The 17515-nt window shown below is 49.0% G+C and overlaps 2 protein-coding genes across 4 annotated transcripts in view; both read right to left on the reverse strand.

Moving 5' to 3' along the window:
* Window positions 1-128: 128 nt before the first annotated feature.
* On the reverse strand, window positions 129-11718 carry NXF1 (nuclear RNA export factor 1). 2 transcript variants are annotated; one of them, XM_040256061.1, is made up of 21 exons: window positions 11568-11708; window positions 7758-7941; window positions 7384-7543; window positions 6604-6687; window positions 6391-6495; window positions 6187-6267; window positions 6017-6086; window positions 5778-5866; window positions 5535-5642; window positions 5257-5366; window positions 3415-3451; window positions 2847-2915; window positions 2692-2747; window positions 2460-2567; window positions 2301-2359; window positions 2078-2193; window positions 1909-1951; window positions 1247-1319; window positions 760-942; window positions 568-628; window positions 137-454 (listed from the first exon to the last, which is right to left on the reverse strand). In XM_040256061.1, exons 1-21 carry the CDS (start codon window positions 11593-11595, stop codon window positions 416-418), a joined length of 1863 nt encoding a protein of 620 aa, XP_040111995.1. In that variant the 5' UTR covers window positions 11596-11708; the 3' UTR covers window positions 137-415. The 2 variants fall into 2 exon arrangements, with proteins under 2 accessions (XP_040111994.1, XP_040111995.1); XM_040256060.1 differs by having other exon boundaries at window positions 129-454; window positions 1909-2193; window positions 11568-11718.
* Window positions 11719-13136: 1418 nt separating this feature from the next.
* The window catches only part of STX5 (syntaxin 5), a 28520-nt gene continuing 24141 nt past the window's right edge, over window positions 13137-17515 (reverse strand). Inside the window, exon 11 of one of the 2 annotated variants that reach the window (XM_040256068.1) lies at window positions 13137-13884. In XM_040256068.1, coding sequence (XP_040112002.1) covers window positions 13725-13884 — 160 coding nt within the window. In that variant the 3' untranslated portion in view covers window positions 13137-13724. The remainder of the gene's footprint in view (window positions 13885-17515) is intronic. The other variant, XM_040256069.1, reaches the window with a different exon arrangement.

Here is a 17515-nt window from a genome sequence, read left to right on the forward strand (position 1 = left end):
GACTTCCTGCCAGCGGGCCCCGCCCCACCCCCAAGTCCTTCAGCCCCAGGCGAGGCGGGCAGGGCCCACCCCTCGGGCCCACCCACGCTTGTGAAGGGTAAGGCTAAAATAACTCAGCATGCTGGACACCAAATACAATACCATTCTTTATCTTAAAAAGTAGGGAGGATCCTGGGGTTAAATACACAAAGCACCTAAGTCCTTCGGGTATTTTAGTGTCAGTTCTACAAAGTAAGCTTTGGCTTCCTGGCACCAGGGAGGCTCAATCTTCTGGAGGCTTCCAGAAGGCAGGTGAGGAGAAGGATCCAGCAGCCCTCCCTCCTCGGTCACAGTCACAGGGCGGCCTCGGGCCGGAGAGGAGACATCAGTACATCCAGGGGCTATTTACAGGGGTCTTCTGGGGCACGACTATGGATCACTTCATGAATGCCACTTCTGGGATCTCACCCTTGGCCTTAAAGAAACATAAAAAGGTCAGCAGAGCCAGGTGGTCCATGCCATGCCCCAAGCCTCCCTGACCCTCTCGAAGGCCTGGTGCTCTCTTTGCCACCTGTTTTCAAATCTTACCTTGAGGTGAGTAAAGGCCTGGGCAGACCTGGTGTAGTCCCAGTTGTTGTCCTGGAGGCACCTGGAGTAGGGTAAGAATAGGCACCTCCATTAGAACTACAAGTTTGGGCTTTAAAAATTTTAGGGGCACTTATTTTTCACCACCAGCACTACTTCAGTTTACCCCATTTCCTACACATGCTCAGTACTCACTTCTGGGACCACTCAATGTTCATGCCAGACTGGGTAGAGAATGCCTGCAGCATTTCCTGCTGCTCTGGGGAGAGGGTGGGCACTGGGCTGGAGGAAGGTGTGGGTGCAGGCATGGCAAAGGCTCTCTGGATCTCATCAGCACTGGCATTCCGCACAAACAGCTCATCGTTGACGATGCACAACCTTGGAGACAAAAAGCACCTTAGACAGCTGGACAGACAGAAGATAACCTCATCCTCCCAACATCATTCCTATTCTCACTTGACACTCAGTCTTTCAATACCCACAAGGTTCCTTTATCATTTACCCACTTTCCCATGGAATCCACATATGGGATTATCTACCAAACAGATTGGAATTATACATTCTTCCCCAACCCTCATTTACCTTCACAACAGACTCAGGAAGTGAATATTGTTAAACCACTTTTCCACAGTGGCAGCCATGCATTGGGACTGGGACCCAACATGGTAAGTCAGACACTCACCCTGAATTGCTGGCAGGAACAGCGACGAATGTCCGGGTAAAGGCTCGCAAGGAGTCCCGAGACTTTCCATCCACTGCAATGATAACAATGGTGATGACCCATCAGAGTCATTCATGTTTTATGTTTTCAAACAGCTTCTCAAAAATCATAGTCTGATTTGATACAGAGAACCCTAAGCAGGCCAAACAGGGGTGATTCTGTGTGCACAGAGGAGTAGAGCAGGGAGGAGTGTCAGAGGTTAGAGAGGACAATAGTAACACTTTCATCCCACTAGTTATTTATTTGTATCTGTGGGCCAGGCCCTGTGTCAGGCACTTTATAAATCACTTCACTTACTCCCCAAACACATAATGAGATGTCTATTATGAATCTCTTTCTTTTACAAACAGTCAGGTTCAGAGGTCATGTAAACTGCTCACAGACACAGAGGACCAAGGTTGGGGATGGAAGCTCAGAACTGTCTGCCTCCAAAGTCTGTGTCCTTCTAATCATCAGGCTGTTCCCAGAGCCAAGACAGGAGAGACAGGTGAGGACAGGTTTGGGGGCAGAAAGGGAGAAGGTGGTCAAGGAAGAAGAGAAGGGAGCTTGGAAGCTGAGAGTGCTCAGAACGACTAGCTGGGACAGGGACCACGCCACAAACTCAGGACTCCAAAGATACTTACCTTCTTTGAAGACTCCGTTGACAGAGAAACACAGCAATGTGCTCTGAAAGAGAAGCAGCAACATCAGGTACCATCTAGGCTCCCAGCAGAGCCCAAGTCCCTCCCTGCCTCTTAAGGACTGCCCCTTCCCCAAATCCAGGCTTCTGTCAAGGGAGAAATAGGTGCTTACTGTCTGTGCACTTATGTCTACCACGAAGGAATTGATGTCATGCTGAGTTTTGGGCAACTCGTTGAGGAAGGCCACCACGTTGAGACGTGTGTGCTTCAGCAGTCGGAACCGCAGGGCTGTGGGAGGAGGAGAAGCCGAGGTTAGGAGCTGCCACACACTGAACCCAGACTGACTCCTTCCCATGCCCTTCTCCCAACCTGTTTGGCTCACATCACACACTTACTAGGGTCTTTAAGCTTCTTCACATTCCTGCTATCCTTGAAGTACTCGGCCAAGTTACTTCTGGGGGAATAAGAAGAAAAAGAGGCAGTGGTCAGAGCAGTGGCGATGCTGCATGTGCTGGCCAGTGTCTGCTGAGCAAGTTCTGGGATGTGCTACTCACCGGGCAGGGTTCTGGGGAGTGAAAGGAATGCTCAGGGAGCAGCAGGCTCCGTCATGGTAGGCATCCAGGAGCCGCTGCCGGTCTCCCGAGTCATAAACCGCATAGTACCTGTGGGGGACGGGAGGGGAGGGTTCAGCTCCACAGGCTGGATCTACAAAGGGACGGACAGCTCTCAAGCCTGAGTCGTGCTGGGCCCACCGCTCCCCAACCTCAGGACACCCAAGATACTTACTGCTGCAAGAAGTGCAGGACCAGATTCTTCAGGGTCTCTGTTCCAAAGTAGCTCCCCTGGAATCAGACTCCAATCAAACAGGACCATGGTACCAGGACTCTCCTCCCAACATGAGTTCTAGCTCTGTGCTCCCCAGATGCCACCCCACCACTTACCTTGCAAGGTGGTAACGTTGTGGGGGCTTCAACATCAAAAGCAATTGGTGGGGGTAACTCATGGCCATCCTGCAGAAAGGAAGTCAAAGACGATGATGTAAACCAGTGAAAGAAGGCTAGATGAGGGACTTCCCTGGCAGTCCAGGGCTAAGGCTCCCCACTCCCAGTGCAGGGGGCTTGGGTTCAATCCCTGGTCAGGGAACTAGATCCCACATGCCGTAACTAAGAGTTGGTGGGCCGCAACTAAGACCCAGCAGAGCCAAATAATTTTTTCTTTTAAAGGCTGGATGAATAATTAGATGGGAGAACTAAGAGTAAAAGGGTCCAAGGTCAAGTAAGAAAGAAATGGAAAGGGGTCTATGAATCCCAATAGATGCAACTATCATCTACAGGCATCTCTCTGGGAAGAAGGATTATAACCTTTGTTAATATATACATGAAATCTTTGCTAGATTATCAAAGGGCTCCACATCCCCAAATTAGTGATCATATAAAGGCACATTAGGCAAGACTGAGGGAGGCAGGCACTGTGCTCCTCAGAAGAGAATGAAAAAAATGAGGTACTCACCAGTCGCAGTAGTTTTGGAAATCGCTCTCGAACGGCGCTGTCAAGAACGGGACATAAGTGAGTAATGTTTCAGAGCCACTGTGCCTCCTGGGCTGCTCTAGGAGCAAAAACACCCGTGCCTGAGGGACAGCCCATCCCATCCTCCTTGTGCTCTCACTCTTCCCCAGCCTCTGAGCTCCAGGAAAAATAACCCCACTCCCCACCTCATCTGGGGCATCCAAAAATGACTGCCTTGAAGGATGACGCTCTCTGCCTGACTCCGAGCACTGCAGGGGCAGCGCTCCCGGCCCAGGCGTTAAGCCAGGACCTCTCCTCCGTCCTCGTCCCCCTTACCTTCCACCTACTCACCTGCGCAGCCCCGGGAGGAGGGAATGGGGTGGGAGCCCAAGGGCTCCGCTGCCTCAACAGGTGTCCATCACTTCTGCCAGGTCTGGCCGTGGCCAAGACCAGAACACACCACAGAAATGGCACAGGATGTTGGGGCAGGGAGACGAGCAAGGCTCAGGGAGAGGAGAGGCCAAGGAGGAAGAGAGGGGAGAGGAGAGAGAAGAGGAAGGAGAGGAGGGGGCAAAGAAGAGACCAGGGAGATTCAGGCGAGGAAAGAGAAAAAGGAAAGAGAAAGCAAAGACAAAGCGAAAGCAATGCACAGTGGAGAGTCATTGAGAAAGACTGGGGAGAGCCGAGGGGAAGGGGCGCCTGACACAGCCCTCTCTTTTGGCTCCCTTCTCCTGTGGTCCAAGGAGGAAGTGAGAAACATCTTTGCTGTGGTGAGGGCAGCTGCTATCAGCCAGGTGTCTGTCTGCTACCTGGGTCCCGATCTGAGCTGGGCGTGGGAAGCAAAGCAGCCATGGGGGCAGGAGATCTCCCTCCGAAGGGGTGAGGGCTCAGGCCCCTGTAAAGCTGGGGGGGTGAGGGTCTGTGCCCCACCACTGTTGGCCCCCGAGTTCTCTCCTGATGGCCCCTCTGCGACTGTGCCTGTCTTAGGTTGTTCCTTCCCTGAGGAATCTTACCCGTCTCTGGCTAACCAGCCATCCTCCGGGGCCAAGCAGGGTGATATGAGGTGTGCGAGTGAGGGAGGGGCAGCGCCCCCAGAGAGGGTCAGTTCTCTGTCTCCTGGATAGCCTATGCCCCCGTGGCCTCCACGCCCAGCACCTGCCTTGGGATTCCCTCGCCTGCTGGCGGGGCCCCGGCTCTGGTCACGTGTCTTAGGGAACCCAGGTTTCTCCTCCAGGGAGGGCCCAGCTCACAGCCTTGGGCAAGAGCGACAGAGTGCATGGCACCAGCCACCAGGAGGCCTCAACCTCAGCATGGGCAGGAAAACCCAAGCAGTAGCCTTGGGCAAAGTGATTGTGAGAACTGAGCCCCTCTTGGCAACAGGGCAAGAGGGGCTGTCACCGGACAGAGGAGGGGAGGCCCATCAGCAGAAAGTCCCAGGGAGGGAGGGTTTTCCCTGCCCAGGGGTAACCAGGCTCTTGGCTCAAAGCAACTCCACGTATGGGAGTGTAATATGCAAGACACCCCCTGATCATGGTGGAGAAAGGGAGATGCTCTTCTTGAAACAAAAGAGGAGGAAGAGTCTAGAGAAGGCTGTGTTCAGGAAGGAAGGAGAAAGGCCACAGAGCCAGCACAGAGGCAGTCAGGTGAGAAGAAAGGAAAGGAGGCCTGGGGCAAAGCTAGGGGTCATGGGCAGACACAATGGAGGAACACACGATCCTCCCCAAGGACAGGTGGTTCCAGCTGAGGGCTGCACATCTCCTGCAGATGGGCAGTGATCCGGGTGCATCCGCTCAGCCTCCCAGGGGGTGAAGGTCCCCAGGAGGGGAGATAAAGCTTATAACTGACCTGATGTAGGTGGACTGGTCTCGGAAGGTGTCGCACAGGGTGTTTCCGTCAAGCCAGAGCTCTTCCAGCTTCAGCCCTTTGATCTTGTCCAACTCCCGCTCCGACTTTAGCTGCAAAGGATAGGGAGGAAAGGCGGGAAAGACACGTTGGTAAAGAGAGCCAGCTAGGTTCCCCCTATCCCCACCTCTTAAATGCCCTCCCGGCCTCTTGCTGCCATGAGGCAAGCTCTCTGCACCTCTGTCCACCCTATCCAAACACAGCCGGGCTCTCAAACTCACCTCATTTCCAGAGAGATTTAGGATCTTTAGATTGGGTGCTTTCTGCACAATGCTGGACAAGTCATCCAGCCGGTAGAGCTTGTTGTTGCTCAAGTTCAAGGACAATAGCTGTGGGGAGAGGAGAATTTAGAGGAAGCACCACCGGTCAGCGGATGAGAAACAAACCTGCCTCCCGACTGCCTCCCGACCCCATCCTACGTACCCGACCCTGCTTCCTCCCACCTAGTGGGACAAAGTCCTCACCTCAGGGATGTTCTCTTCGATGATTCGCAGGGTGGCTGCCATGCAGCTTCTACGGTTCAGGACAACGTCAATGTTCTGGGCCACTAAATCTGCAGGAAGCAAAGGGAAGTCTGAGAGGGCCTGCCCAGGCCAGCGTGCCCACCACAGCACCCTCAAGATTTTCCCTGCTGAGAGATCCCCCTCTGTCTCCACCAATCTAAGAATGGGTGAGGCAGAATCAACCTGTATCCGACCTGTACCTGGGTCTGAACGGAGGCCCTTGAGGTCAAGTGCTTGCTGGGAGCCATCGTATCTTTTGCTCATGATCAGCTGCAGAGGAAGACAGAGGATTCAGTGGTCACTGGAGTTGTTGGCGGGGAGGGAGGGATGGGGGAGGGGGAAACTGCTAAGACTCAGGTGCCGGCCTCACCTTTAGCTGCTCTACTTGTTCTGGCTTCAGTTCATTCTGCACAGAATGGGGTGGAGAAGAGGAGTTGATGATGATAGATATCTGCAGGGGAGACACACACGGACAGGGTGAACTCCGGGAAGGCCTGAGCCCCAGGACCAAGAGCCAGTCTATACCCTGAGCACCAGACCCCACCCCCAACCAAACCAGGCCCTTCATACACACCCTGCGGTTCTCCCGATCCAAAATCTTATAGTTAACAGCCTTCAGTGCAGAGGCCGTACTGGCGTCCTCCACAAAAAACTGGGCCCGTGTGTTTTCATAGTGAAACTGCAAGAAGAGGGAACAAGGGCATCAGACCTGGAGCCCAGAGCCCCGAGCCCAGCTGGTACCTCCACCCTCCTTGGTGTACAGTCAGCCACTCAGGCCTTCTCTTACCTCAATGGGAGTAAAAGGGACACTGCACTTGCTCTGAATCACATTCAGGAGCCATGACTTGTCGTATTTCCTGCCATAAGGGATCTAGATGCGAGAAAGAGAAGAGACAGGAACAACATGTCACTACGTGAACAGCAGGCCCTCCAGTGCTCCTTTCAGCTCACCTGCCAAGCTCCAGAAGACTTTCTGGAGAAACAGTCAACTTAAAAGTTTTCTGGGAATTCCCTGGTGCTTCAGTGGTTAGGATTCTGAGCTTCCACTGCTGGGAATTCAATCCCTGGTTGGAGAACTAAGACCCCACAGGTTGCATGGTGAGGCCAAAAAATAAAGAGTATTCTACTCAAGCCAAATATGAACTCATTTGGGCCTCATTTCTGTCCCTTAAAGGGACAGAAACTCCCCCTTTTGTCCATTTAGACTTATTAGTCCTCAAAGAATGCAAATGTTTGATTCTACAAGTTCTAAGACATCATTTATAACCTACCTGCCCTTCAGAGAACTCAAGGGCCCTCCACTCCACACTCAGCTCCTCACATCTGGAGGAGCTCTCCCACCTGCCAACCACAATTATCACATTTCCCTTTCATGGCCTTCCCATCCTGCTGCCTCTCTTCTTTTCTGAAGCTGCTCATAGATGTTCGAACATATTGATTCTTAGCAGCAAGAATGGTTCCCTGATTGTGGAGTAAACAGCTGATTTTGTAATGTGAGAGGTGAACACCTTAACGGTGAGCCCAACACCTTAGCTCCCCTGCTCCGTGGATCTCTCAAGATACTCACTGTAATCTTAAACCAGTTCTTGGATGTCCCGTCCTGGCTGGTGCCAGCCCCTCCCCTCTCTGCAGCACCCCGATCTCTCCGCAGGGGCAGAGTAACATGAATTCGAGTCCGCTCGTTCCAGTTATCACCCCGACGGTTGGGACGTGCAGTATAGGGGGTACTGTGGGGAAGGAGAGAATAAAACATTCACAAAGGTTAGGAATGTCTTCTCAAAGATCTTCCTGCACTGTTATCAGGACCACAACTATCAGCTACCAGTAAGCTGGTCCTGGCATTTCTCTCCCTTCCAGCTGGAAGAGAAATGACATGTGCAGTAAGAGGGCCACATAAATGAGGGGGCCACTAAACTCAAACCAGACCAACTGGTTACTTACTATCGTACTCGGGGAGCATCCTGGACATCGCTCATCGCCACGTCTCTGTCGTCATCCTCCAAGCGGGAGGACCGAACGCTGGAGCCCCCTCTTCCGGACCTCCGGTTCCCCTCGCCGGATTTCCACCGGAAAGGGCCCCGGCCTTTCTTTCTTCTTTGAGGGAAACTAACTCGATCATCGTGCTCTGGGTTTGGAAACAAAACAAAAATTAGAAAATACATCACTGGAGGGACTTCACTGGTGGTCCAGTGGCTAAGACTCCCTATTCCTAACGCAGAGGGCCCCGAGTCTGACCCGTGGTCAGGGAACTGGATTCCACATGCCTTGACTAAGAATTTGCATGCCACCATTAAAAAAAAAAAAAAGATCCCATGTGCTGCAACTAAGACCTGGCACAGCCAAATACATATTCGAATATTTTAAAAAGAAGAGAATACACCACTGCTTCAGCTATCTTGCTTGGCAATCACACTATCCAGCACCCTGCACTATCAGATGAAATACACAGCCACCACAGAGGCCACCTCTGTGCAAACTCCTCTGCCTGTCCAGGGAAAGAACCCTCTCGGTGGGGTGGCAACCTCAGTGACTGGAAAACTATGTGAAGTCTTTTGAGAAAAGTGAAGCAGAAACTGGAACTAGAGAAAGGAGAAGCAGAATGTGGAAGTGAGTGTCTCAAGTGCAACTGGATACAACTCAGACTCCCGAGAGTCACCTGAGGTCTGCTTTTCTCTCCCTCCCAAATCTACTTAACCCCACTCAAAAAAATCATCTTAACTTTTTATTTTACACTGGAGTATAGCTGATTAATAATGTGTTAGTTTCAGGTGTACAACAAAATGATTCAGTTTTAACTATACATGTATCTATTCTTTTTAAAATTCTTTTCCTAAATAGATTGTTAACAGAATACTGAGCAGCATTCCCTGTGCTATACAGTAGGTCCTTGTTGGTTATTCATTGTAAATAGAGCAGTGTGTACATGTCCATCCCAAACTCCCAATCTGTCCCTTCCCTACCCACCTCTCCCTGGTAACCATAAGTTCACTCTCTAAGACTACCCCTACTCAAAATTTGATCACATCTTGAAAAGTCAATCACAATGATTACATCAGCTTTCAGTAAACAATACTTCTTTTGCCTATAAAGCACAAATGTTAGTTACAACTACGACCAATTGAAAGGCTTCTTTTAAGTCTTATTCTCGCCTCAAAACACTGAAACTAGAACTACCATACGATCCTGCAAATTCACTCCAATTATACATCCAGAAAAAAGCAAAAAGTACTAATTTTAAAAGATACATGCATAAATGAGGAAGTGGGAATTAACATCTGCACACTACTATTATCTGAAATAGATAGTCAGCAAGGACCCACTGTATATAGCACAGGGAACTCTACTCAGTACTGTAATAACCTCCCTGAGAAAATAATCTGAAAAACAACAGATACACGTATAACTGAATCACTTTGCTGTAAATCAACTATACTCCAATAAAAAGATTTTTCTTTAAAGCATCAAAACTAAGAAAAAGGGAAGAATACATATGAGCTTCACTTGTTTTCAGGTCAATTAAAAAAAAAAGATACCTGCATCTCATTGTTCATAGCAACACTGTTTACACAGGGAAAGATGGAAGCAATCCAAATGTCCATCAAGGGACTAATGGATAAAGAAGATGTGGTATACACACACACACAATGAAATACTACTCAGCCATAAAAAAGAATGGAATCTTGCCACTGCAACAACATGAATGGACGTGGAGGTTATTATACTTAGTAAAATAAGTCGCAAAAAGACAAATACTGTCTGATATCACATATGTAAAAACTAAAACGAATATATTTAGCAAAACAGAAACAGACTCACAGATATAGATAACAAACTCGTGGTTATCAGTAGGGAGAGGGAAAGCAGGAGGGGCAAGATAAGGTTATGGGATTAAGAGATACCAACTCCTAATGGCACCCCATTCCAGTACTCTTGCCTGGAAAATCCCATGGACGGAGGAGCCTGGAAGGCTGCAGTCCATGGGGTCGATGAGGGTTGGACATGACTGAGAGACTTCACTTTCCCTTTCATGCATTGGAGAAGGAAATGGCAACCCACTCCAGTGTTCTTGCCTGGAGAATCCCAGGGACAGGGGAGCCTGGTGGGCTGCCGTCTCTGGGGTCGCACAGAGTCGGACACGACTGAAGCGACTTAGCAGCAGCAGCAGCAGCAGCAGCAACTACTAAGTATAAAATGGATAGGCAACAATGATATATTATTGCATGGGGAGTGACAGCCATTATTTTGTAATAACTTTTAATGGGGTATAATCTATCATAATACTGAATCACTATGTTCTCTTTCATGTCATACCTGAAAACTAATATAATGTTGTAAATCAACCATATTAAAAAACTGCCACTCTGAAGTGAATGTTGAAGTGACCCAAGTGTAACTGGACACGACTCATTCTCCAAAAAGTCACCTGAAATCTGCTGTCTGCCCACCCACATCAACTTAACCCCAAGTGACCTCTTTCATATCCAGGTAAACCAATCATGATGATTACATTAACTTAATCAATACTCCTTTTGCCTACTGAGTACAAACATCAGTTACAAGTATGATCAATCTAATGGTTTCTTTTATAAATCTTATTCTCAAACTCTGAAGTTCAGGGAGTGAACTCTTAGTTTCCTTGGTCAGAGATGCCTCTTAACTCAGGAGACAGCTCCTGAATTCAGGTTCTAGGGGCAGATAGGGTGCTTCACCAAGGGTCCTTGAATGTTCTCCAGGAATACGTTCCTCTCAATGGCTTCTTAAAAAGAGACCTATGAAGTGAAGTGAAGTCGCTCAGTCGTGTCCGACTCTTTGCCACCCCATGGACTATAGCCTACCAGGCTTCTCCATCCATGGGATTTTCCAGGCAAGAATACTGGAGTGGGTTGCTATTTCCTTCTCCAGGGGATCTTCCCAACCCAGAAATCGAACCCGGGTTTCCTGCATTGCAGGCAGACGCTTTACCCTCTGAGCCACCAGGGAAGCCCAGTACTCCACAAACTTTGAATCTCATGAAACGACCCTAGGGAAAAAATAGACGACTAGAAGGTGCAGTTAACACTTATCAAAAAGTTTATCCGATGTCAGGCGCTCGACGCACACGATCTCGTTTTAATACACACACACACCTGGAGACAAACTCAGGAGACAGGTACTGTTACTATCCTCCTTAAGGGGATGGAAAATCAGGCCTGAGTGTTTAACTCACACAAGATCGGCATGGCCAACTCAGAATTGAAACCTTGGCTGTCGTGTGCTCCTAACCACTACTCTGGACCTAAACCCAATGTAGTGTTCTGGCTAGAACAGTGAGTTAATGTGTAGGTCTAAAATATTAAAGCTAGGGCTGCGGACGGTGGGGGAGGGGGCAAGACCGACTGGACGCACGGGAGAAAATAGGGCACCAGCAGCCCAAGAACAGGGTACTGACTCACATTACTGTAGCCGTCAAACTGAACTGACAGGCATCCACCACCCACAAAGTTCAAAGCAATCCAGTCACCTCACCGCCCAGCCACCCGCTCCGAGCCGCAGGTGCTCACAACGCCAGGATTCTGGGGTCAACGAGCCGGGCACCCACCCTCGAGTGCAGCCAGGGCCCGGACTGCCTCGCCCCGGGCCCGCGCCACTCACTGCCGTTCCCCGCGGACACCCGGCCCCTCGCGGCCTCCCGCCCCGGCGCTGCGGCCTAGGCCGGCGCCGCCCAGCGGGCTCCAGATCGCCGCTCTCCCCGGCCCAAGGACCAGCACTGACCGTTGTATGACTTTCCCTCGTCCGCCATGGCACGGCTGGGAGGAGGGGCGGGCTGCGGCGCGGGCCCCCACTTAGCCAGACGTCCGATCGCCCAGGCGCTCTAGGTCGAAGTGCTCCTACGCCGGCTACCACCGCGTTTATAAGGAGACCGCGTCGCGCGCTGTCGACGTCCCACGATCATAGGCGGAGCCACGGGGAGACGCGCGTGCGCATTCGACCAGCAGAGACACCGAGGCGGAGCTTGAGGCCAACGCTCCGCCCAGTAGTCATTAGTTTACTGATCCCCCTGATTAGTACTCGCACCTGCTCTCTGTTTTCATCGTCGGCCGGTAGGCAGCACCTCCAAAGTTGGCGCTGAAGCAGAGATGGCCACTGCACCCCAGGGTTCAAACAGAAAAAGGGAAGGAGGGCCACAAGAAGGGCTTCTGAGGAATGGGAAGAGCAGTGCCTTGGAGTGACCGCTTCAAGACCCCTAGGAGGATCCAGCCTGGGCTTGTCTCAGCTCAGCCCTTTGCCTTCTACAGATCTATGCCTTGCTTTCCTTGCCTATAAAATGAAATAGAAAACTAGAAGGTAAGCTCCAAGAGAGCAAAGAGTTGACTAATTCATGGCTTTTTTTTTCTCTCCAGCACCTAGCTCAGTACCATACCTGGCATGTACCAGGAACTCAGCAAATATTATGAAATAAATTTCCAATCTATGCAACCGCCCCCCCAATAGTTGTGGAGTCAAATGAGAAAAACTTCATTTGTCAGGCTTTGATCATCTTCACAGATCGCCCCACCCACCATCGATGTGCTATGCTTAAACCCACATCGTGTGTCAACTAAAGTTAAGATGCAAGCAAGAGCACCCCCTGGACACAGGTCAAACGGAAAGGAAATATTAAAATGCCAGAGCTAAGAAAGGCCAGGGCTCTCCTAGATAACTACCGCTCCCAACCCCAAGGTACTACAGCCAGCCCAATGTGTGACTGTTGTCACTATAGCTTGAGCTTCCTTTGGGGTGTATGAAATGGGGGTACTCCAGTGACCTCAGAATGATGTGGTTGTGGATCCTGGTCAGGACTAACAAGCATATTGACCTTCCAGGGTAGGGCAGGTATTCCAGGCAGATCTCTACTTCATTCTCCTGTGACTGGCTTGGATTTGGTGAGGGGCTTCAAGAGGGGACCAAGAGCCTCAGCTGGAGCTGGGAACAAATTCTTCACCTTTCACTCCTGGCAGCAGGCAGAACTCCTGCTTCATCCAGCCCAAGGAAAATGGTGGGACTGGAAGATGCAGATGAAACAGGTCCAAATACTTCTGGAGATGGTCCTAGAAGTTACCACTAATCAGAGACCCACTCTGGGATCGTGTACCCTGCTTTGAAGGGAATTTTCCATGATAATTAAGTACTGCTGCACTTGGTTATGCCTGCTGGAAGCAGCTGTGTACAGAGCCCAAAGCCTGGCCCTTCAGGGTCATCAGTCCAGCCCTTTCAGTTGTAATACTGGCCAGCAGGCTCCCTCCATTTCGGCCTAGGCCCTTCTTCGGCGCTCCCACCCAGAAATGACGACATGGCTAGTGAGGCTGACAGTCTTGCTGTAATTGGGAGAAAACGGGCTGCAGCACGTTTGGCAGATTGAGAGTCACCTGCAGCCAAAGTTGGGGTTGTGCAGGCCGCTGAGGGGCTCAGGGCCCCCTGCCTCATGTGGTGAAGAGAGGAAGAAGAGGTCAAATTCTAACCCAGATGGGAAAGTTGGTCCCTGGGGCAGTTTCACTTCCTCTCCTTGCTCTCAGGAAGGTGGGGAAAGGCATCATCTCCCCTTGCTGCCAAAGTTCCCTTTGCGACAGGCTGGGGAGGGTTTATAAAAATCTCCTGGTGGAGACAATCTCGCGGACGAGCCCCTCAGTTGGCCTCTGCTCCTTTCCAGCCACTTCACAGCAGAGTCCAAATCCAGAACCGTGTGTGTTTCATGGGCTGGAGGGTGGTGAGGGGAGGGCTGGGTGGCCAGAGGCAAGGAGTGGGGGACCGAGGGCAGTGGTCATTCTTAGCAGTTCCAAGGAAACAGGGCCCTTCTCCCAAGCACCCTGCACAGGCTCAGTGGCAGCTCTGGCCACCTGCCCTCCCAGAAGGGTTCCAAACCCCCACGGAGTGCCTCAGAGTAGAGAGGGTTCAGGCAAGGAAGACCACAAAGATGATGAAGAAGACAATGAGGATGAGGAAGATTTTGACCATGAGCCACCGGTTGGACGTGACCGACTGGAAGTACTTGAGGATCTCTGAGTGGGCGGCCTCCACGTCGAGCTGGGCTCCCAGCACATTCTCGTCGATCCTGAGGATAGGTTCGGGAGGAGGGGAAAGAGAAGGATGTTGGATTAAAACGAATGCTGTTGAACTGTATTTTTTATGTACGTATATATTCTTGCCTAAAAAATCCCCTGGATAGAGGAGCCTGGCGGGCTATAGTCCATGGGTCCCACAGAGTCAGACACAACTGAAGTAATTCAGCACGAATACATAGAGGAAAAAGCTCTGGAAGGGTAATATAACAAGTCTTGGCTTTGCAACTTATTAGGCTAATGAACCTAAGCCACTCATTTAACCTCAAGTCTCATTTTCCTCAACTGCAAAGGAAGAAAAAACGAGATAACACAAATCCTAGGTTCCTTGTCAGGCTTAAGTGAGTTATATAAAGTACCCAACCCATACTAAGAGAATCCAAAACGTCTAGATAACTTTTTGCTCATCGGTATTTACTAATTTTTGTCTAATTAACAATGTGTGGTCAGTTGTGTCCAACTCTTTGCAACCTCGTGGACTGAAGCCAGCCAGTCTCCTCTGTCCAGGGGGTTTTCCAGGCAGCAATACTGGAGCTGGTTGCCATTTCCCTCTCCACGGGATCTCCCCAACCAGGGCTTGAACCTGTGTCTCTTGCGTCTCCTGCATGGGCAGGCCACTAGGGCCACCTGGGAAGCCTCTAATAAACAGTACTGATTTGTAATAAGGGGGGAAAGGTTACAGAAAATCATGGTCAGGAAACCCTCATTCTAAGTGAGAAAGGAAGAACCGGATGATATGGACAGAACATCAAGGGATGAGAAAAGCCCTATATTAGAACATGTCTCTCAGGGTATAGAGAAGCCCTCAGAAGAATGGCAATCGCTTGAGACATTGCTGAGGAAAATCAAACATTTCCCAGCTAATCTGCATATACAATCCTAAAAACCAAATATAAACCCTGGTCTTTGCAAAGGGAGTCGCTGGGAGCAGGGACCTTTGGGAGCTGTGAGGTCAGAAAAGTTGGTGGAGCCTGATAATCAAGGAAGAAAGTGAGAGGAAAGGCTGGGCCAGTGGTTGCAAGCCCAAGTTCCTGGTAAGGTGGTCAGGAGTATGACAACCTAATCTCTGTCCAAATGCAGAAGCCTGGATTCTACATGACTCCCTATTTATGTCAGAGAGGCTAAATTATTAGGTTCCCTAGTTTTTGATATAATTACATTTCTCAGTGTGGATGCACTTGTCATCTCATATCCAATAAAGCTCAATCATATTGGCAATTATAATGGCTTCACTTAACAAAAATGGAAGAACGATGAATGCAATCTGGCATATAAAAGATTTTAAATGGGAGTCCGTGAATGAAAACTAGTACAAGGGAAGAAGTTACTATCACTCAATAGTAATTTTAAAGAGAGGAAGTTCCTTCTTTATGGAAGAATATAAGCTAGTTAACGTAGAAGGGATGAGCAAATTAGAAAATGACCATTTTGCTGCACACACTCTCAAACGAATCAGGCAAGGATCACCAGCGGGCAGATAAAGAGATAACCTCATCAAGTGCTTTCTGATGGGATCACCTACACAGCCGGCCAAAAGTACTGAATTTAATCAGAGGGACAAACAGTGCACAGGGGACTCAAAGTGTTACTCCACTGATGACTTAAGTCTGGGTGTCACCACGTAGAACAAGAGACCAAACAGGGTATCACCAATAAAGAGAACCTCATCAAGTATCTATTGATATGCCTGCCTACAGGGATGGCTGAAACTACTGAACTTAAATTTAATCAGAGGGACAAACATTGGACAAAAACATGTATATGACTTTGTATAAGAGGTACTGGTCTCTTAAAAAAAAAGTAAATTATCACACACACTAAAAAAGGCAGACTAAAGAGACACAACAATTGAATGTATGAATGTTGTCTAAATCTTAAATTGAAAGGAAAAGGCTAATTTTTTTTCAAAGAGTTGGGAAAATCTGAGTATGGATTGATTATTGGGTTGTGTTGGAGAAGTGTTCAATTTCTTAGGTTTGATCATGATATTGTGGCTGTTCAGGAGAAATACTTATTCTAGGCAGATGCTTGCTGAAGTATCTGGGGATAACACATGATGTTTGAAAAAACTGTCATGATGTTTGCACCTACTTTTTTTTTTTTTTACATGCACACAGCCTTGTTTGTTTATTGTTCTTTATTTGTTTTAAAATATTTATTTGGCTGCACCAGGTCTTAGTTTCGGCACCCAGGATCTCTTAGTTGCAGCGTGTGGGATCTAGTTCCCTGACGAGGGATTGAACCCAGGCCCCCTGCACTGGGAGTGCAGAGTCTTAGCCACTGGACCACCAGGGAAGTGCCTATTTATTTTTAATTGGAGGATAATTACAGTGTTGTGGTGGTTCCTGCTGTATATCAGCATGAATCAACCAAAGATATACATATGTCCCCTCATTCTTGAACTTTCCTCTGGTCCCTGACCCTGCACCTACTTTTAAATGATTCAAGAAAAAAAAAAGGTGAGAAGAAGTAAATGTGATAAAAAGTCAACAGTTGGTGAATCTAGGTGAATCATTATAAATGCCCCTTCTGCTATCCTCCCAACTTTTCTATTGTTTGAAATTTTTCAATCTACAAGTTGGAGAGAAAAGGAAAATGACCGAGTAACACAAGGAACTCTAGATCAGTAGCATTTTTTATACTTAGAAAAAATAAGAATCACCTATTAAGCATCTCAAAAATGCAAGTTTTTTTTTTTTTTTTTGCCATGCTGAGTAGCTTTTGCGATCTTAATTCCCCATGCAGGGATCAAACTCGGGCCCACAGCAGTGAAAGCACCGAGTCTTAATCACTGGACCACCAGGAAAGTCCTCAAAAATGCAAATTCTGGAAATACCCTGGTAGTCCAGTGGTTAGGACTCAAGGGCTTTCACTGCGGAGGCTGGATCTCTGGTAAGGGAACTAAGATCCCAGAACGTGAGCAGCAAAGCTAGGGGCAGAAAAAAAAAAAAGGCAAATTCTTAGGTCTCACATTCTAGGGTGGGGCCCAGGAGAGTACAGGTGGAGAAAGTGAAAGTCAGCTGTGTCCGACTCTTCTCGACTCCATGGACTATTACTGTCCATGGAATTCTCCAGGCCAGAATACTGCAGTGGGTGTCCTTTCCCTTCTCCAGGGGATCTTCCCAACCCAAGGATCGAACCCAGGACTCCCGCATTGCAGGCAGATTCTTTACTAGCTGAGCCACAAGGGAAGCCCGAGAATACTGGAGTGGGTAGGCTATCCCTTCTCCTGCTGATCTTCCCTACCGAGGAATCAAACCAGGTCTCCTGTAAGAAATCTGGAATAAATCAGTGGTTTCTCAGTAGAGTGCTAAAATCCAGATCCACTGGCATTTGCAGGAAGCAAACACAAGAGTATCTGTGTCTACTGTATAAATATCGTCCTTTCAGTATTTCAACTTCTTGTTCATATCGTTGTCCACAAATTTTCTCTCCCTTGTTATTTTCCTTTCATGTTTCAATCTACTGCTGGATTGCTTCTGAGCCACTCAACTGAACCTGCTGGCACTGATTCAGTTAATCCAAGCCCCCTGATGCAAGTAACACCTGAGGATCCTTAATTCCCATTTCTTTCTCAGGGGCACCAAGAAATAACCACTTCTTCCTCCCTAAAAATCCTTCCAC

This window comes from Oryx dammah, unplaced genomic scaffold, assembly GCF_014754425.2.
Source record: "Oryx dammah isolate SB20612 unplaced genomic scaffold, SCBI_Odam_1.1 HiC_scaffold_15, whole genome shotgun sequence".
In the NCBI taxonomy this organism is placed as follows: domain Eukaryota; kingdom Metazoa; phylum Chordata; class Mammalia; order Artiodactyla; family Bovidae; genus Oryx; species Oryx dammah.